Genomic DNA, 21,325 nt, shown 5'->3' with positions numbered 1-21,325 from the left:
AATAAAACAACAAATTTTGAACAATATCCAAAAATTAACAAGACTTCGGATATTAATTCTGCATTTTGATGCCTTTTTCAGCATTTAGCTGCCTTTTTTGCAGAACAATTTCTGCATTTTCCCTTGATTATACAAAAAAATTTTGGTCTTTATTTCCTTGATTGATTTCTTTAACACTTTTGAATTTGTTGACGGCAAAATTTCGGATGCTAACTTAATTCGTTTTTGTTATGCTTTGGCGCAAAAAAACTAAACATATTTGAATTTGCCAAAATTGAATGATAACTACCAGCCAGCGAAAACTATTAAAATTTTTCAGATTTAAACCCATGCTGATAACTTGTACAAAGTACTGGAGAGCAATTTTACTTCTAAAATTATACTGTTTTGCAAAGAAGTTTTTCTATGCATACTTGTCAACGGGCCGGGCCACCCGTGGGCCTCAACGGTCCGAGGTTTTCACTTTTGTCAACGGGCCTTAAGTTTTTTTGACTAACCAATGTTGTTTCAGTGCGCACTGTACAGCTTGCTAAACGACATGACTACTACGTTCACAACTACAACCGTTGAGGCAATTGAAATGGTTACCATAGCTTTTAAAAAAGGTCTTTATAAATAAGTAAAACAATTAATTAAAATTGTTTTGAAACAAATTTGTTTTTCACCAAAAAAGCATCAACGGGCCGATATTTAACAAATTCCGTTTATCGGGCCGCCAACGGGCTCGACTTGAATTATATCGGGCCGGGCCTCAATTATCGCGTCACGTTAACAAGTCTGTTTCTATGAAACTAATGGTTTGTCACTTTCACAAAACTTGAGAACCATTTTCGATGAGCATTTAAAAAAATTCAGTTTTGTTAGATTTTTTGAAGCCAGTTAAAAATCGCTTTTAAACGCAATAAAAATTTGCTGTGTCTCTTTCACAGAACCATTTTCGATGAGCATTTAAAAAAATTCAGTTTTGATAGATTTTTTGAAGCCAGTTAAAAATCGCTTTTAAACGCAATAAAAATTTGCTGTGTCTCACAACTCAATTTTGGCAAACAAAAAACCAAAAATGCGCTACTGAAATTTGAGTTTTTACTGAAACTCTTTATACCGCAAAATTCATGAAACAAATTATTCAAACTTTCTGTTCTAATCCATTCTGGTATTCTTTATTCAAGTTCGTTTGCTCAGATCTTTTGAAATAAATATAAATTACCTGGTCGAAGCGAATTTACAGATAACCAGTTTTTTACTAGTAAAAACTGATCTCAGAGTTTTTATTACGAAATCTGCGGTTAACAGATTATTAAAAACAATAAACTTTCGACTTAAATTTTTTGCTATCGGAATTTGAGTTCATTCAATTTTTAGTTGTTTGCTTAGAGAAAACTACGATTTCAAACAAGTAAACTGATTTCTGCTTGCTTCAGTTCATGAATTTTTTAAAAACGATTCGGTAAAGCGACAACAAAACTTTCGCAAATATATAATTGTCTTGCGTTGTATGATATAATTATCGACGCAGCAAAACTTACAAAGAGGGAACAAATCTAACAATTTTCAACAGAAAAAAAAGAACGCAAACTTTGATTTTATCAAAAAAATGTTTTAATTCCCGTCTGAAGATACAATGACCGATATTTGCAGTTACATTTGAAGTTGCTCACAGCACAAGCTAGTCGTGACGAGCCTAACGATCTTTCAAGTATACACCAGCTAAACCGAAAAAAAAATTGTGTATACTTTTCATACATCAATCAAGGCCCTCTTGAAACTAGAATGATCAACACTTGCATCTTCTAGCAAAGTTTCTCAAAGCACAGGTAAGTGCGTGATTTGGCAACTTTTTGCCGACAAAATTTGAGCAGACAAACGAAAATTGGCCTTTTCAATTTAACCAAAAAATAATTTCAATAGCATACATAAAAATATGGGACGCCCGACTCGAATCCAGATTGGGTGCAAAGGTCAAATTGTTATTTAAACTAAATGGGACAGAATCTGGAAGTGTTAACAGATAACTAACCACAGGCGAAGCTGAGCTTTGCAGCACTTCAAATACTTAAAGCTAAATGAAACTTTGATGAAAACCTGTGGCGGAACACCACAACCAGCATTTCATTAGCATTAAAATTTTCTGACCGATAACAATGCTGGCAAAACTTGGATTTTTCAAACAAAACCAAACATTGGATTTTAATCTAGAAAAAATGTTTTATTTCACTTTTTGTCAAAAATTCGATGTGCCAATACATTGAGTAAATTGCACGCAAGTCTTTGGACATAACAAAAAATTAGGACCAAAAATTGCTGTAAGTTGAGTTCAAAGACTTAACACCTAAATCAATGTATCCTCCCTAAACATGAATTGCTTATGAACGAAAGACAACAGGTGAGAAAAACATTAACTGCACTAGAAAGAAATAGCGCAAACGAACCAATTTTCTTATTATGCATTTAAAAATTTCTGAAAATTACAAGCAAAATATGAATTAATTAATCTAGAAGGTAATTTGTGATCTGATATCACTTAAGGCTTTCTGAAAACGAGTTTTTTACTTGTAGAGTTTAGCGTGCTACCAAATTAAACAAGCTAGAAAGCAAAACAAAAATCAATTGCCGAAAAAATTGATTGAAAATTGCATTAAAAAATTTGCATTTTGATTGCCTTCGATGAAAAAAAGTTCGATAAGAACAAGGCAATCATAAAGTATGGAGGAAAACATTTGAACCTTTTTTGAAGTAGCAAAATAAATTCAAAATAAAATTGACAAAAATTTCGAATTTTTTTCTAATGATTTCTGTCGTTTTTCGAAGAAGGTCGAAGAAATGATTTCAAACTTACAAACAATCTTAGTTGAGTTAAATTTTTTTAAAAAGACTGGTACCCAGTTAAAAAGAACATGCGAAACATTTTCAGTAGAAAAAATCAAGAAAAGATTTGCATTTACCCGCTACAATGCAAGCCCTATATAGGCTACACAAGTACACTGCATAATTAAAAATTTACCATTTCAAATTTCTTTCTACATATTCACCATTCTGTGACCCAAGTTATTAGCGAAGCGAAATTCTAGTACATGGATGCAATACCCTTAACATATTTACATATACATCTTTAAATATTTGCATTTGCTCACGACTTTGTGTTCGTTACATTTTTGCTGTTCGATAGTGGATTTTGCCCAAACAAAAGAAGGGAACTAAAGTTAAAAATAAAAAAAAAATTATTTTCACTTGGATTATTAACTCTTAAAAAGAAGGTCTCATCTGGATTTGTAATTTGTCGTCTTAGGCTTAGAAGTTTCCTTCCGAACCAGTGTACCAAAAAATGCGCACTTTGAACGAGATTACCGTCTGTAAGCCGTTCTTTTTTACCTGCAAAAAGTCTGTTCCGATTTGATAACGCTTGCTATTTGGAGTAATAAATTAACTAGGAAACCAATGGAATAAATACATATGTATACTGACTGCAGCAAGATTTTTTACAATAAACTCACTACCTGGATAAAATTCATGTCTCCAATGAGACCATCCATCAAAATAATTTAACGTTTTGAATTAATAAAAACAAATTAACTACAATTACGACTTTATTATAGTTTGCTTTTGAGAAATAGTTTGATTTTAATTAGTTTCATCACCAATCAACTTTCGTACTTTTATCGTCATCTTTGGAATCTTTGGCAGAGCCTTTTGGAGGACCTGAAACTCTCGACGACAACTTCCCTGGACGACTTCCAGACACTCGCGATCCCGACATAGCATTTGAACCTGACATTTTAGATCCAGACATTGCGCCCGAACCAGATACCCGAGAGCCAGACATTGCTCCAGAGCCAGATACCCGAGATCCAGACATTGCTCCAGAGCCAGATACTCGAGAGCCGGACATTGCCCCAGAGCCAGATAACCGAGAGCCGGACATCGCCTGAGACCCTGATAGTCTGGAACCCGACATTGCGTGGGAGGCCGACAATCTCGATCCTGACATGGCGTTTGATCCAGACATTTTTGACCCCGACATTGCATTGGATCCAGATCCGGACCCAGAGTTGGATGTTGATATTCTAGGCACCTCATTACCACCAGACTGGAGCAACGCTTTAAGGGCATTTCTCGCTTCCATATCTAACTGATTTTTAGCAACTCTGTTCCCAAAATCATCCATCGCTTTCACAGCGTCGCCTTTTCCCTCTTTATTGTAGGCCTTGGCAAGATTTTTACAAGTTGCTGACAAGTCATCTCTGCAAAAAATCTTCTTAATTTAGCTGTAAAATTACTCGTTTGTAGTTTTTGTAACCTATTTTTGTTAATCGCATAGCTTTGTCAAATGATATTATACGAGGTCGACTCTCCGTGAAATTTATACTCACCTTTTTTTTAAATGAGGGAAACTAAAGAGTTAGAAAGGATGAAAGATATGGGATGTCGCTGCGGTCACCTGGGAATAGGCTCGACTCTCTGCCACATCTGATCCCCATGTGCGTGGACTCCCTCCTCTTCCGGCATCTCCTCCGGATCACTCTACACAAAACGCAATCAAAAACTGATAAGCTTATCAATCAAAAAATGAACAAAAAACAACCTGTTTCTTCCCAATAACGGCGGGGATATAGTTCACTTTATTCTTGCAATATTCTTGGTGGGGCTCTATTTCACCTAGCAGAAAGTGAATTATAGCCCCACCATGAAAAAAGAAGCTATGTGATTGGGGGATGTACTAATCGGGGTATGTAATATGAAAGAACTATTGATCCATTAATTTGGCAGATAAAATCATTTAGTTTGATAGAGAAACGATAGACGACCTCCTCTCCGTCGCTGTCCATAGCTAATAAGAGCACTTTTCAATATTTTTCTTCAAAATTGATGATTGATGGCTAAGGTGTCCCACACTTACTTGATCCTTGGAATGTTATGGCGTTTTTGATGACATTTGAGAAGACGTTTTCCGCTTCTTCCAGTTTATCATTTTCAGTTAGAAAGACTCCCTGAAAGAATACAAGACTTCAATTACTTGCTCCAACTTTTGCTTAATAAACTGACTGGATATGTAAGACAATCACCAGATCATTCTTCGTCTTGATCACTTCGGGGTCGTCTGCCTTCAGCTTCTTCCGGAATATTGTGAGGGCCGTGTTCAGAGACTCAATACCCTGAAAACATCATTTGTCCCAAATCTAATTAACTTATTTATAAAAAAAAGGCAGCTACCAAAATATGGCTCATCCAGCAAATTTTAAAGCTATATGCTTCTGTACATTGCCCCATTGTTACGAAAATTAACGTTCACACTAGATAAGTCATGACAAACGTATTTGTTCTTCATACTTAACTTTAAAAAATCACTCAGTACATCATAAAAGTGATGCTCTTGCAAGGTGGGCGAAACAGGAAAAATTGCCAGAAATGATATCAATCAGCATCACTTGTTCTCAACAAGTAATATTGATTGAATACCTCACCCCGTCCAAATCTTTCAGTTTTCTCTGCATTCTGGCCAGGTTCCTGTGCATGGCGCCTATATCAAACTCGCAGCCGGATCCCCCGCTCTTCTCTTTGATGGCGATGGCCTTGAGACAGTGGTCTTTGCCGTCCTTGTTCTGCCCCGTCATGCTCATCACCACTGCCAGGTTGTTGTGCACTGCTCCAGTCATAGGATGCTCCTCGGCCAGTTTCTCCTTCCTGATTTCCAGTGCCTCTCCCAAAATCGCCTTCGCTTCCTCCAACTTATTCTGAGCTCTAAAACGACGAAACTATCAGTTGAATTTACCATATGATTCTGTAAAACACTATCAGGTTCAATTTTACAGCAAGTTTGAATTTGCGAAGGGTGACGACCCAAATGTTTCTTGCTATTTATGTAAGTCGACTGAAAAATTTCTCTTCAACTTTGTTTAAAATTTCGATTTCTGCTTGAAGCGCTAATTTACACCTATTCTTATAGATGAACTAACAAGTCACCCTCCAACCCACCCCCCCCCCCCCCCCCTCGGTTACAACACCGGTGGATGAAATATGAAATGTCCACGTGTGGTTTCGTGGGTAACAATGTGGGGGGTGTGGGCTAACCTGTATACAGCTGATAGGATGCAGAGAACTGTAGCCAGGTCAGGATGTCCCTCCCCCAACTCTTTCTCTATGTCTGCGTAGGCCTTCTTGCACAGGGGCACACATGTCTCCGTCCTTCCCTCTTCTATATACTGGTTCACCATGTTGTTCAGCACTCGCAGTTTAGTCGGCACATCATTACTGTACTGTTCCGGCTCACCCTCCTCCTCCTGCACTGTGCCGTCGTCAGCTGCAGACAAGAAAAGAGATCGAAGCATTCATTAACACAGAGGCTAAGTGGAGCTTCGCAACACTTGCGATACTATTAATACATTGCATTACAACATGTCATATGTCCATGTCATCTTGAATAGAAAAAAAAATTTATTTAATTTTTGAAAAGAATTTTTCAATAGTTAGAAAGGAATTTTTAATTAGAAAAAACTCAATTCGTTTGTAATTCAATAACGTTTCTAGGGTGAATTTCAGTGCTTGGGTAATGAGACGTGCGTAAAAAAAAAGAAAAAAAAACCGCAACAGCTCAACTTACTGAAATCATCCTCGCCTTCTGGCTGCTCGTCGGCTGAAACACAACAAAACATCGCTCACATTTATAAGAATAAGCTTAGCCAATTATCTATTGCCTCCACCTAAATGGTTTGGAGCTTACGGTCCATCACGCGCACAATATATCCAAAAAGTGAAGCTGTAATGGAATCGGTTGGTTTAAATTGACACTTACGTCCCGGCTCATCCTCTTCGGCCAGTTCCTTCCTGTCTATGTCCATGTCAATGTCATCCGCCCCTTTGCCACCTTCCTCGCCCTCCCCAAACTGAACAGAAACAACTTCAGTGCCGGTGACTGTTACTAGATAATTCAAGCAGTATGTTCATTGCTACAGCAAATTTAAAGTTTCAAGTCAAGTGCAAGGCACACAAAAACAGTTGATTGACTATGCAAAGAAGTATGCGATCCACGCAGCAAACGTTGCATTCGGCCTAGCTATCTGAAAACTGAATTTGATGAAACTTGTGAGAATTTGACGAACAGAATGGTATTTGAAAGCCAAAAAAGAGTGCTGCCTTAATTCAATTTGAATGTACAGAAATATCGATGCCATGAACGAAGTAATTGACGAACACCAACGAATTGGTGTATAAGCAACCAGATGATGATGCATCTAGTAAGCCCAATAACAATTTTAAAAATTAATGAACAGGAAAATTGTGCACATAAATAGACAATTTTTGCTTCATCTTTTTAAATTTAAACTTGAAAAAAAGTTTCTCAAATCAATTAGGCGATTTTACAGTCGTTGCATTTCTCGTTGTCAATACTCACTTGAGACTGATTGTCTTCTGCGTTGGGATCCACCGGCTGTCCATCTGGGTCGACGGGACCGCCCTTCTCCACTTGTTCACGCAGCCAAGCGTTCTCCTGGCAGAGTCGCTTAACCTGCGCTTTCAGCAGCCGCTTTTCCGCTTCATTCTCTTTCAAGTACGCATTCATGCTGATAATGAACTGAAACAATGTAAGTTTGTGCGAAATTGCTTACGGATTTGTTAAATTTCTTTCGCTGAGTTATACTTAAGCAATATATCACCTTAAAGCTCTTGGATTCTCACAAATCTTCACTATAGATACCCCCATCCCATTACAGTTAACTTAGATATTGGAGAGGGGGCAGAAACCCTTTTTTGTTAACTTTAACTATATATGTAGATACTACAACACAATCAGTAGATACTTTCTTACTTTTTTTCCAATCTCCTCATATTGCAGATTTTTCATAATACATTTGCATGCAACAAAAATTATTTTTGTTCTGACCACTAAAAAGGGAGTAACTTTGAGGAAACCCTGGGTCATATAGTGTCGACAAAAAACTAACTTTGAGCGAGTTAAGCGAGCAAGTTTTTCATAATTAGCACATTATAGTTTTTTCTTAAGTTAAGCCGTGGAAATTTAGTTTTAAACCAGTAAAATTAATTTTTGAATAGCGCCTTTTTCAGAAAATTTTCAGCAAAAACATTTAGAACAACTTTTTAAAAAAATTTTCTATTCAATTTTTGAGGAAAACTATTGTCGAATACGCCTATTTTACTACTACTACCTAATATATCTATTTTAGTACTAGTATCTAACTGCCTTGCCTAAGTTCTAGGGTTCATTTTTATATTGAGTTTTCTGCACTACTTGCACAGCAACCGATTGTCCATGTTTAACTTAAAAAAGGGTTAAAATAGCTATGTGTATTTATTCTGATTGAAAGTTCGCTGTATTTGATTGCTTTTTCAAATCTGACAAAGATAAAATCCGTTATTTTATTTCACAGGAGCAAATCAAAACATAGCCCATAGACAGCTGGAGAGAAAAAAAAACAAACAAGAGCCACGAACAAACATTAGGCAAGAAAACACGTTATTTAGGAAAACAATATGAAAACGATAACAATATCCGATTTCTATTCCGAAACAAAATTCAATCCGCAAAGCATTTAAGAAAAAGTAATTGAAAAATAAAATTAAATAGTTCGCATATTTCTACAGACAATGCAAGTGCGCGCAACACTGCAAGCTAGCGACATGAAAATGAGACGGAAAAACAAAATCGAAAAAAAAACAAGACTGCTCGTATCAGGGCGAAGTCCTGAATGTTCCGACCGCCTTTTAATGTTTATGGAGGAGTAATAACATAAAAAATTTCAATAAAATAAAACAAAATGAAAAAAAAAATTTTTTCTAAAATTTGAAATTTTTGATGAAAATCATCCCCCCACACGCCATTTAAAGTACAAAAGTATAGATTTCGCTCCTTATGACAAACCAATTATGACAAAAAAGCTTCTTTTAACCAATTTGGAACGATTTCTTAGACGGATTAACTCTCCGCTTACGCGTTAATAGCGCGAAATATATCGCGCGTTAATTGTCCCAAATTGGCCAAAATGGCAATGTTTAAACCCCCATAACTTTACGAAAAATAATCACAGGTGAAATATCTTTTCAAATTTGAGCTCAGGACAACAATACCTTTCGAATGATATTTAAAAATTCCGGCAAAAGTGGCTAGTTAAAAAGTCGAAATTTGTCTGAAGAAAAAAAAAACCCACCCCGAGCACAAATATTCCGTTAATTTCGTATCGAAAGTCGGAACAATTATCGGCATGAAAGTATGTGTAATAATCACACAAAGTGACCAAAATTACTTACAAAAAATAGCAGGCGGGTAGAAAAAAAAGCGCCATTGACAAACATTTCAGCTCTACTGAACCTTGTAAATACTCCTGAAAACATTAATTTGATGCTTGTGCGAATAGAAAGAACCGTGAAAAACACACACACACAGACAAACGCACACACACACACACACACACATATATAGACACACATAACATACATACATACATATTTTACATAAATACATTACATACATTCATTACAACATTATATTCATACATTACATACATACATGCATACATACATTACATACAAATACATTACATACATACACTGAAAATCTTCAAACACTAGCCATCAATAAAGCAGAAAAAAGATGCTATGGAGTTTACAATGATACAGATGGTGATTAATGCAAAAGTGCCACAAAATGAGCTCTTTTGATTGCGACTTTGTTTGAAGAAAAAAAAAATCATAGTATTACACTGCTCGACATTATATATCAAGACTTAGCATGGAGAGCCATTTAACGTTTCAGCATAAAATCAAGCCTTGAGCCATAATCGCATGTAGAACTATTAAAAAAACTTTTGATTATTAAAATTTTGATATGTGGGAACGTGGAAAGGAGCCAAAAAAACAGCAAGGCGAACTTACATCTGTGTCAACCAATCCATAGCCAAGGAATTTATCCGTCATAGCATTTCCAGCGCCTGCTTTAGATTTCGCTTCTCCGCTGAAAAACAAGTAATTATCTTAAAATTGTATATCCAAAGCTTTAGTGGTGTATCAAAAAGTTGATGACGATAGAAAGCTTTCGAATTTTTCCTATTCCCACCCCGCCTGCAAAATTTTATATTTAGAATTGTTGTTCACATTGTCCGCTTGTTCGGCAAAGAATGGCGTGTGGACTTAGGCCATCAAAAAATGTTTGGTCTTGATCTAAGACCAAGCCTCAGTAAGTTGAACAAGGTCTCTTTCAGATTTTGAGAATAGACATTCAAACATACCCTCCTTCATCGTCCTCTCCTCCTTCTGGAGCTCCTGATTCTCCCTTCATTTGGTCATTTTGCATTTTCAGCTGCTGCAGATTACCTTGCGCATCCTGCGCGTTTCTGGCATGCTCATCAAAGCCCGTGTCTGGGCCTCCTCCTCCACTTGATCCTTTGGGTGGAGGTGCTATCCCTTCTTCCATCTCAGTGCTTCCCGGGTCAGGTGGAGCATCTTCTCCTCCGACACTCCATTGTATATCGTCATCGCCTTCTAAACCACCGCCATCTGCGCCACTTTTGCCAAGCCCATCAGCAGCACCAGTTCCTCCAGGATCATCTGCGCCACTTTTCCCCAGATCATCCGCACCGGACGCTCCCAAATCATCAGCTTCGCCACTTTTTCCGAGGCCATCCGCTCCTTCGCTCTTTACTACGTCCGCCGAAACTGACCCTCCGAGATCATCCGCACCAGTTCCTCCTAATTCATCTCCCCCACTCTTCCCCAGATCATCAGCTCCACTCTTCCCCAGATCATCAGCTCCACTCTTCCCCAGATCATCGGCAGCAGTTCCTCCCAGATCATCGGCTCCACTTTTCCCCAAATCATCGACACCACTTTTTCCCAAATCATCGGCACCACTTTTACCCAGATCATCGGCTCCACTTCCTCCCAAATCATCGGCTCCACTTCCTCCCAAATCATCGGCTCCACTTCCTCCCAAATCATCGGCTCCACTTCCTCCCAAATCATCGGCTCCACCTTTTCCCAGATCGTCAGCTCCAGTTCCTCCGAGACCGTCAGCTTCACTTTTTCCCAGATCATCAGCACCGCCACTTTTTCCCAGATCATCAGCGCCGCCGCCACTTTTCCCCAAATCATCAGCACCGCCACTTTTTCCCAGATCATCAGCACCGCCACTTTTCCCCAAATCATCAGGACCACCACTTTTCCCCAAATCATCAGTACCACCACTTTTCCCTAAATCATCGGCTCCGCCACTTTTCCCCAAATCATCGGCTCCGCCACTTTTCCCCAAATCATCAGCACCGCCACTTTTTCCCAAATCATCGGCTCCGCTTCCTCCAAGATCATCAGCTCCACCACTTTTTCCCAGATCATCGGCTCCGGTTCCTCCGAGATCATCAGCTCCCCCACTTTTCCCAAGATCATCCACTCCAGCTCCTTCAAGATCATCAGCTCCTCCGCTTTTAGCCAGATCATCCGTGCCTCCACTTTTCCCTAAATCATCTGCTCCAGATCCACCCAAATCGTCAGCGCCTCCACTTTTACCAAGGTCATCCACTCCCGATTCTCCGAGATTGTCAGCTCCACTTTTACCAGCGTCAGCATCAATATCTTTATCAGCTCCGGGTTCGGTACCAGCTTTAAAGAGCAGTATTCACCAGTTATTTTATATACCAATTGTATCACTTTCAGTCAAGCCGCATATGCAGAAAGAGAATGCTATGTCAAAACATTGATCAATGAACTCAATACTTAAAATATGAAATATCTAACGTGGCTTGTCTTCGGGAACAGGGATGTTTGGATCTCCTCCTAAGGCTGAGTCATCGTCCTTCAAATCTGTGGCCTCGGCCCCGTCAAAGGCATCGTCTATAGCAGTACTTGCCTTGTCATCTAATCATTAACGCTTATCTGCGTATGTATTAATTATCTCCGATTCAGCAAATGAAAGCTAGCATTTATCCAACTGAAACTTTTATATTTATTATAAAGAAGTTAAGTATGAACTCACCGGGCGCACTGGCTTCGGTATTGGTAGCACCTTTGCTTTTAGATTTTTTTACTTTCGGCATTTTGCGTAGCCGCTTGGAATTTAAACAAGTCGCACGTGTGATAATAACAAGTTTTTCATAAACATCATATTGCCCGGCTTAATTCGCAGAAAATGTAATCGTAAATATACACTTTACAAGAACTTGTGGAATTTAACTAACGTCCTTCAGAAAATCTTAAGCCTCCATAGTACAAAAGATTGCGTCTTTTCCCGACGTTTCCCCGTAATTGCCTCCGCTATGTAGTTTAACCAGACCCTGATTAAACCAGACTTAGCAGATGATGGATGGCTAGCAATTGAGATTCAGGGCGCGGCCGGCACCAGCACGGCTTTTTTCAGCAAGCTTTGTAAGCACCTTAGCATATGTACTGAGGAACCCAGGGCAGACAGCTTTTTAAAACAGAGAATCGCCCTGGCAATACAGACTGCGAACGCCGCGTGCGTACTCGGTACAATAAATGAAACACAATTTTCGACGAATTTGTTTTAATTGTAATACATACAATATTGTTTTTACTCCTGTCGAGTTACGTGTAAAAAAAGATCAGAAGGTCGAAAGTATCATAGTAACCGAGGTTACAGTCAAGAGTTACTATTTTTAGAGGGTAATCAGAAGGTCAAAAGTATCATAGTAACCGAGGTTACAGTCAGGAGTCCCTTCATCACGTATTCCAGTCAAAATCTTTGGAATTGTAACATTCGCCCGGAAGATACATATCGACGGATAACAAAACTAAGTCTTAAGACGACTGGCCAGCGTCTAAACAGAGCTTTGCATGTTTTTCACCGTCTCTACCAAGCCAGTACTTTTCGGTGGTCTTTCTTACATCGGGTCGACAAAAACGTTACTGTTCTCCGGCTTCGACCAGAACGCTCAAATTAACTGAATTACATGCAAAAATAGTGAGCTCATGGCTGGGTCTCTGTATCCCCAGACCACGAGGTCACTCCTAAAAACAGGGCTACTACTTATTATATTACTATTGTTTTTGTTCAGTAGATAAAAATCATCATCTCCATCGAAGATGGATCAACCCTTTCCCCCAACTCCTAGCTTCTCATCCTTGTCAAAACTAATCAAAATATCAGTTAAATTCAAGTCAGGACATGACAGGATGCTAAAAGTTTATGTGAGTTAATAAAAGTTTCCGTCCCGAGACCCTTCCGGATTCTTGAATCCGCCGAATCAAGCTCCTTACTCTTGATTTCTTGCTAATCCGGAAGGCTGGTTCTCACCCTTCACAGTTGTTGGCAACGGCCTTGCAACTATTGTAGCAGCACAATAGTTGCAACTCGGAACGTTCTCTGCTATTCTGTAGTTCGTTGTCGTTTTCCAATCTCGATTTTCGTACTGTTCGCGATCGCAGATAAAAGTTGTTCTGTTTTTCACTCGCTTTTTGTTAAAATGGCCGTTTCAGCATTTCTCAGAAATGTGACGTCATCATTCGAATTTTTGAAAATTTAAAATACTAGAATATTCTAGCCCTCACCGTTTGGCTAAACGTTCCAATAACGTCGCTAATCCTTCGAAATCATCAACTCGGAAGGCTTACTGCTCAAAATTCGAATCCTGCATAAATTGCATTTTGGCCATTCTGGTCGAATGTCACATACTCCCCGGACAGTCCGGTCAATGTCCTCATTGAATCGCGCAATGTTCTAAATGGTTACAGTGTCATCGAACAGAATTTACAAAATGCACGAAATTACTTTTACCTACGTCACATCGACTCACTGCAGAATATAAATTGCATCATACTACATCACTATAGCCTTCAAATTCTTTCATTAATCTGCACATTGAGGATATGACTTAAGATAAAACATATTTTCTGACTTCCAGTGTCAATGTCCCGATTGAAACTTTTTCTCCTAGATTTAAAAGGTGTTGGCTTGCAGGACAGTCCTGCCAACCAACAAGCTAAAATTATCCTACCATGCTCCTTCCCTTCGGAAATCTTGCTTGTTTATTGTCCTGAATATTAAAACCAAGAGACCTTGTGGTTAGAAAGAACAATGCAACAACCTCCCTCCTCAAGAAGTTACTCAAGTTTTTCATGTCACCACAAAGTGATCAGTCTTCCTAAGTGATTAAAAACAATCATGCAGGCTGGAATATTTAAATATACTCTTCCCTCAAGCCTTTCTAAATAAATAATAAGTGAGTGTCTCTAAAGCCACTTCAACTAAAACCAAAATGCAAATTTATAAATGCAACAATTTCAAAACTCAACTAAATGTTTCAGTTTTCAATTACAACTTGGTTGCTTGGTTTCTCACTTGAGATTTTCACACACATAAAACAATTCTGAGTTTTAACTTTTCTTCATCATCCCTTTGTTCTCTTCTTTTTCCGTCGTTTAGAAGTTCTAAAACTTCTAAATTCTTCTAATTTTCTTTCTTGCCGCCTCTTGTTTTCTCGACCATTCGTCAATGCTCCATTTCCTCCTCCTGTGACGCTGACTCCGCACTCTCGGTTTCCGTGTCTTGTAGCACGTCATTGACTATCCTGACGCTGTTGGAAGCCGTCCTCCAACACTTCTGCTCTTCCACCCTCTGTTTACAGCAAGGTAGGGGATCCACGTTTGATTCTCTGTTTCTACAGAAGCTGTTGTGGAGACACAACGTCACGTTTCTCTCCAAATCTTCTTTCAGCATCTCTGCCTTCTCATTTCCACTACGCTCGCTCGTCCTGGAAATTCTTTTCACAGCGGTGGTCACTGCATTCCGATGGGTCACGAAAGCTCGCTTGAAAGCTCCTGCCCCAATGTCCAGCTGATATTCACTGTACACTCTGCCATGTTTCGACATATGCTTTTTCGCATACTCGTACAACCATGCAGTCATGTTAGCTCTGAACCATGGCATCAATCGTTTTCTTGCCCATATCTTCTTCACTTCCATCGGAATATTTAGAACTTTGCACATTGTCTCAAAAAGATCTAAATCTTTTAGACAATCTAATTTCTGCAATTGTTCTCTCGTCGGTGCCTCCTGTCTATTATTTTCTCTCACATGAGCTTCCAGCCATCGTATCGCCATCATAACTCCCACTATCACTATTGTTATGGGCTGTGATGAATCTGGTAAACCCATGGAGAGCAGCTCTCCAGAGTCCCAGATCAACACCAAATTACTACGCTTGGGATACCACCAGGTCTGCAGCAAGCAGTGGCAAGGAAACTCGTCAAGTGTCAACATGATGCTCCTCCAATTGCGTTTTCCTGAAGCTTCCAGCAATGGTTCCACTTCCATCATCACTCGGTGGATTTCATCATTCTCATCTACTGCATTGTAATCTGTGACAGTTGATCCTCTCTGTTTCTGTTTTTCAAAGTCACTGAAGTTCCCGCTCACATATCCCATGAACTTCTTTCCTAGTATTGACTCCAACTCCTCTTTGGTTCTCTCTGGAACTGCTGAGAACATCTTACATAGTAACTCGTAAGACTTTTCAGACATTCTCGCCAATCTCACGCACTTTGGCACTGAGAAAGCTTGATCCACGATCGTTCTTGTACTCTTCACGTCCACAGCCACGAAATGTACAGGGTATCTGCTCTTGCACATTGGGGCCAACGTTGAACCCACCAAATATCGTGCTCCTGATGGTCTACAATAAGTTTCGCTGTGTCTGATGTTCATCTCCGTTTCGATTGCTTCCCTCCATTTTCCTATATACTTCTGCTCAGTCTGCAGAACTCCTGGGAATACTTCTACGCTGATGGCTGTGACCATCTCATGTTTCTGTTCTAGATTCAATAGTGACTCTAAAGAACCAAACATGCTGTAGAATCCTAGTGCTGTCACTAGATTCACATCGGTTCCTCCATGGCAATCTGCTATCAGTTCCGTTTCCGTTCTTGCTCTCATCACTACATTTCCAAACAATACCGTCAACTGCTTGTGTTGTTTCTCCAGGGTTTTCACACAGTCTAGACTTCCACAAACGTGACCCTCTAGTCCACAGACTTCCGCCAGACAGCTACCAGGTTTGACCCAGTCTTCTGGTCCCCAGCCAGGCAACTCCACTCTATCTTCTCCGTTGCTCTTAGAGGCTGTTATCATCACATTATATATGATGTTGAGGTCACGCATGTTACAGTCCGCATTCAGTTCCCTCTGTATGTCCTGTGTCGCCCGTAATATTGAGTCAGCGTTGGGACTAGGACACCACGATGGCTTCATCAATTCCCACACTGCCATCAAGCTCGTTCTCAGTAATTCATCTGAGAATCCCAACCCAAATTCCACTCTCTTGTCGGATTTTGGTACTGAAGGTGCAGTCACCTCTTCTTCCAAGACCAATCCCAATTTGGCCTGTGGATTGTTAACGCTCTTAGTCGTTACAATTCTGGACGTCCAGAACCTTAGTAACACCGCCTGCTCATAATCAAAGAAGCAATCACGTATGTCTTCACTCAGGAAAGGATTGTACGCTATCCCTATGATCCCGGATACATAGCTATATGACTTCTTCTTGATCGGTCCACAGTATTCACTGGATTTCGGCAATGCTCCCATAGATTCTTTAGTGAGCCTCAACTCCTTGTTTGAGAATCTCCTGATCTCGTCTATCTTTTTCATGGGTTCCAATTCTTCAGGTTCTTTCATGTTCACCCTCATCGGTTTACTTTGCTGCATATCCAGCATTGCTAGTAAGAACATGGCTTTCGTTCGCTCATCGCCTTCCTTCAACATTTTAACACAAGTGCTTAATGCAGGTACTGAGATCTGCTCTATCAGGAATCGAATGAAACAGAGAGCGTCTCTCCGCTTTGCACACGCTACTGCTGCTCCCTCCTGGACTATCAGATCCCTCAGATTCGTCATAAGGAAAACTTTTTCCTCCTTTGATCTCTTCCTTTCTTCCGAATCATATTCTTCGCGAGTCAGTCCCATCATGCACCAGGCGAACCTGAGTTGTAATTCTGTCCTTACGTAAGGTAATGCCACGAGAGCATGTATTCTTGGCGTAGTCCTCATTTCTTCTTCGAAATACCTCAATACTACTGCTTTCCATGGAAGGCTCACTAACTGCTCGATCGTCTCCGCCTCTACGTCAGACGACGCCAAAGTTCCATACGCCTTCTGCTTGAGGGTGGTGCCCTGCAACATCATTTCCAGATAACCCTCCATGGCTTTTTCGTCTTCCAGGGCCACTACATACCCTCTAGCCGAGTTCCGGTATTCCAACATCTCCATGTATCCACCGGTGGGTTCATCTATCGACACTGTCTCCGACACTGTTAGTCGGTTGTATTCCACTGGTGTCAGTTGTCCTGCAACACTCCCTTTTCCATGATTCATGGGAGATGGTTTGAAGTCCCTCATTTTACTCTCTCCACATTGACTGAGTATTTCCATTTCTAAAGTTGCTCCAGTCAGAGTGCGGTCACTCCTTTTGGATTTATAACCGGTTGACTTTATCCCCGCCATGAGAATGGGTGGCACCATCGCTATATCAGTTAATATTCTATCTGTGCCAGACAATTGATAATCACCTTGCCCCAAATCCATGACTTCTTCGACTCGTTTTCTTTTCGCTGAGTTACCAGCTTTCATCGATATTTCCGAATCCACTTTCGTCTTTCCAATCCTCCTCGGCATCACTCTGCTGCCTAACTTCATTTTCATCGCATTGATTTTATCAATCACCATTTTCGATCGCATCGTTCCTCTCCTGGTCCTTGACAGGTACACCACCTCTCCTTCATTGTCCTGCGGTGTCATCTTGATGGGAGAATTCGCTTCACTCTCATCAGTGGCTGAGTCGATCAATAGCTCACTCAGTCTCCCTTCACACTCATCAAGCTTGTCAAGTACTTCTCTCATCAAGGGTTGATTGAGACCTGTTTTGAGAATGGACTGGGTCCCATAGCTCTGAATCACAGTCCAGACTTCTTCCATGAACGCCACTCTGTCCAGCTTACATCCCGTCCTACTCTCGTGGTCTCGGTGATGTACTTCCCATTCTTCTTCGGGTAGCGTTCCCAAGAAAGGTACTCTGGCTGAGGCCTCTATTCTTCTCCTCCGAGGTGATTCCATGAGGATTCTCTGATCGTTATTTCTTGTATTGCCAGGAGAGCTGCTCTCCGGCAAAATCCGTTTCATCTCCTCAAAGGCTGACGGAGGCTCCAGTGTCGAGATGCCTTCATCCGCTGGCTCAGTCGTTTCCAACGTGTCTGCATTATTCTCAAGATCACTGAAGATATTGAAATCCAGGCTGGATGTTCCTCCTGTCGATGCCCTGTCGTCCTCCCCACCAGCTTGATCTTGTTGCATGGGTTCTTCAGTCTGACGGTTTCCACCCTGTCCGTCATCTCCTTCTGACTTGTCCCTATTCGAGTTCGATGGTCCTTGTTTGTCATTGTCAGCTTCTTCCTGGAATCTCGGTATGAGCAATGTACCGGCTGATTTATCTTCCTCTTCTCCATGGACCACTTTGATTTCTTCGCAGCCGAAGGGTGCTAGGAAAATTCTCGTCTGCAATACTCCCGCAGCTTTCATCTCTTTTCTCACACTGGTCAGGATTACTGAGGCTTCAGGCAATTCAGTCCTGCCTCTCATCCTCATTGGAGCTAAGCCTAGTCCCCTCCATTCCTCATCAAATCCTTCAGGCTTGGGAGTAGCAGCGTTGCTTATTCGCCTTCTCGTCGCTTGATCCGTGTACGCAAATCGTGTGTACTGTAACACGGCGGCATTTCTCCCCACGAAGTATGGATCCATCGTCGCCGAAAAATTCCCTACTCTCCTTTCATTGGTTTCGAATGCTCTCAACCTAGGAGTTTGTACTACGGAGACTGCTCCGAGCAACATCCTTCTTATCAGAGGGAATTCAGGGATTGCTTCGGGTAGCTTCTTGTAATCGCCCCAGTCCTTCGTCTCTTCTCTCACCTTGTGATACGCTGCTGTGAGACGAGGCACTCTGGTCATTTCACCATTCGTTTTGTCATAGGGCCTCAGATTCCAAAGCTTTGGAAACACCTCGATGTGCCCTCTTTCTACTTCTCCCATGCGGTCACAGAAGTGATCGTCAAAATTGATGACTGTCATCTCTGGCTCCGATATTTTCGCAAATAACAGATCTTCACTCATGAGCTCTCGCAATGCGTGCTGCTCACACCAGTTCAGTGTACTACCGTCCACTGCCGATATGAGGTTCAGGTGCAACACCGACCTCCTATATGCTTCCACTTTAACGTCAGGGAACGCAAAGGTGACTGCTGGTCCATAGATCACTGTCACGAACTCCGTGACTCCTCTGATCAGTGCCAAGGGATCGATTCTCATAGCTAAGCTCAAATCTGTTAACAGCGGCATGCCTCCAACATGTCGTCTAACATCTTCCTCTCTTTCAATTGTCTCGTCTTCTCCGGTTCCAAAGCGATTTTGCTGCAAGAGATACTGGATGAGAGTGTGTCTCAGGTCTCTTATTTTGTTCCACGAGTCTGTGGATTTCTTCATATCCAGATTCCTCACTCTCTCTTTCATCTGCTCTGGACAACGTGCCAGTTTCATCAGTGCTCCCAAGTTTCCGTGGGTTATTGCGATCAATGTCAGAAGTCCATCTAGTCGCAGGTTCTGTATTCCATCCGTAAGCAGTATCACCGGTCCTTTCACGAAATTCTCCGCTCCAAATGTCACGAACAGGGCTATTAATTCCACTATCGATACTTTCACTACCGCTTGGAGGAATTCCTTTATCAAGTAGTGCGAGACTTTCGGGTAGACTTTTGCCAAGAAGGACGCGGTCCATCCGGCTCCCAACCCTTCTAGCATGCTGTCTGTCCTTTCAAATCCCTCCTGTCCTTTCACTTCCTGGGTCCAGAAGGTTTCCAGAGTAATCTGACACATTCTGTTCACGAACTCAGCTGTCTTTTCTCCGTTATTTTCCGCCAGGTGCACCTCCTTCAACAAGTAGGCGTGTATCCTAGTGATCATTACTGGGCCTTGCTGAAAAGCATCTGCACCCAATGCCGCTACTCTCGGATTCAGGTGTAGCCACTGGTTTGCTTCCGGCTTGGTTCTCAGCACCATCGCTTCCAGATGAGCTCTTGTCTCCAGTGAATTCTTTCTTCTCGTGTCTTCACTCGCCACTTCCATTGCTCGGAACCACAAGTCGTTGGACATCGCCGTGATCACTCGATGGTCGTCATCTATTCCTGGTTTCAGTTTGAGTTGCCGACTGAAGTTGGACAGTTCCAACCCCAGCACCTCGTCCAACACCAACATGTGTAGCGCGTGGTCCTTGAACCCTCTCATCGCGTTTGAGATATCTGACCATACTGCAGGCAGTTCAGCCTTAAGTGGCCTCAGGTTCTCCATTTCTATCATGCGATTCGGGGCTGATATGATCACATCATATTTTCCCTCCGAAAGTAAGGCTACCATTGCATACACAAATTTCAGTCCATCCGGGAGATATGCATATCCCGGAGACAACGCAAATACTACTCTCAATGTCACTTTGTTGAATGATCCCTCCTTTGTCGCGTCTACCACTTCACCCATTGACTCCAGGATGTCTTTTATCGCGGGCCATACTGCGTTTTCTGCTGTTGCAGGATCTCTGAGCCTGCTCAGAAAACCTCTACTGTGTAGATGGTCATTGATGCCAGCAAACACAATCGTTATCGGGTTCATCTCTGTCTGCCTCTGTACCCCTATAGCCAATGACACTGATTGCAATAGGTCTAGGTCAACTGCGGCCAGCATTATGACGTCCGGCCAAAACAAAGACTTAGAGGTGTACACGAACTCTGAATTCGCTACTACCATGATTTTGGCCTTTCTCATCTCTGCTTTGTCGTAGGCGGCGAAGATGGTCTCATCTTTCTTTATCGCTGTCAATCCGCCATATCTCTGGGCATCACCATCTTGGTTCACTAGTTTTGGGTACACTCTCTCCTTCACATGACCAGGTGGTGTCGTCAATTGCCTAAATATCTTCACGTGTTGTCCAATCGGCGCTCTCGCCGTCAGGAATCTTCCTGGCCTTTCTTCACGATTCCTCTCATCATGGTTCAATCTCACATCTTGCAACGGTCTTGCATTCACAGGTCCTATTGTGTTGTTGGAGGGCAGTCCCTCCAAGTCGGCAAATCTCAAGGCCGTCGTGGAGCTGAAATTTATGCTAGCGGCTATCAACCAGTCTACGCCGGTTATCGAGTACAATCTGCTGACGGATAGCGTCGCTCCATTCAGCATCCTCCTTGCATCTTCGATGAAGCTCACTCTCTGTAGGTCCAGCTTCATTAGTTCTTCTTTGTATATATGCCAAGGAGACGGTATGGATCGCGACCACAT

At 41.3% G+C, this 21,325-nt stretch overlaps 1 protein-coding gene across 1 annotated transcript; it reads right to left on the bottom strand.

Moving 5' to 3' along the window:
* Nucleotides 1–4,066: 4,066 nt before the first annotated feature.
* LOC134852004 (uncharacterized PE-PGRS family protein PE_PGRS54-like) lies at nucleotides 4,067–19,960 on the bottom strand. The gene is made up of 12 exons (XM_063868280.1): nucleotides 19,870–19,960; nucleotides 11,737–11,856; nucleotides 10,236–11,601; nucleotides 9,883–9,961; nucleotides 7,388–7,567; nucleotides 6,788–6,878; nucleotides 6,596–6,628; nucleotides 6,067–6,295; nucleotides 5,460–5,736; nucleotides 5,061–5,150; nucleotides 4,895–4,985; nucleotides 4,067–4,518 (listed from the first exon to the last, which is right to left on the bottom strand). The coding sequence occupies exons 1-12, from the start codon at nucleotides 19,958–19,960 to the stop codon at nucleotides 4,514–4,516; spliced, it is 2,652 nt and encodes an 883-aa protein (XP_063724350.1). The 3' UTR covers nucleotides 4,067–4,513.
* Nucleotides 19,961–21,325: the final 1,365 nt, after the last annotated feature.

The sequence above is a fragment of the Symsagittifera roscoffensis genome, chromosome 7 (genome assembly GCF_963678635.1).
Source record: "Symsagittifera roscoffensis chromosome 7, txSymRosc1.1, whole genome shotgun sequence".
NCBI classification, from domain to species: Eukaryota; Metazoa; Xenacoelomorpha; order Acoela; family Convolutidae; genus Symsagittifera; species Symsagittifera roscoffensis.
This window is presented reverse-complemented; position numbering and strand designations above follow the sequence as displayed.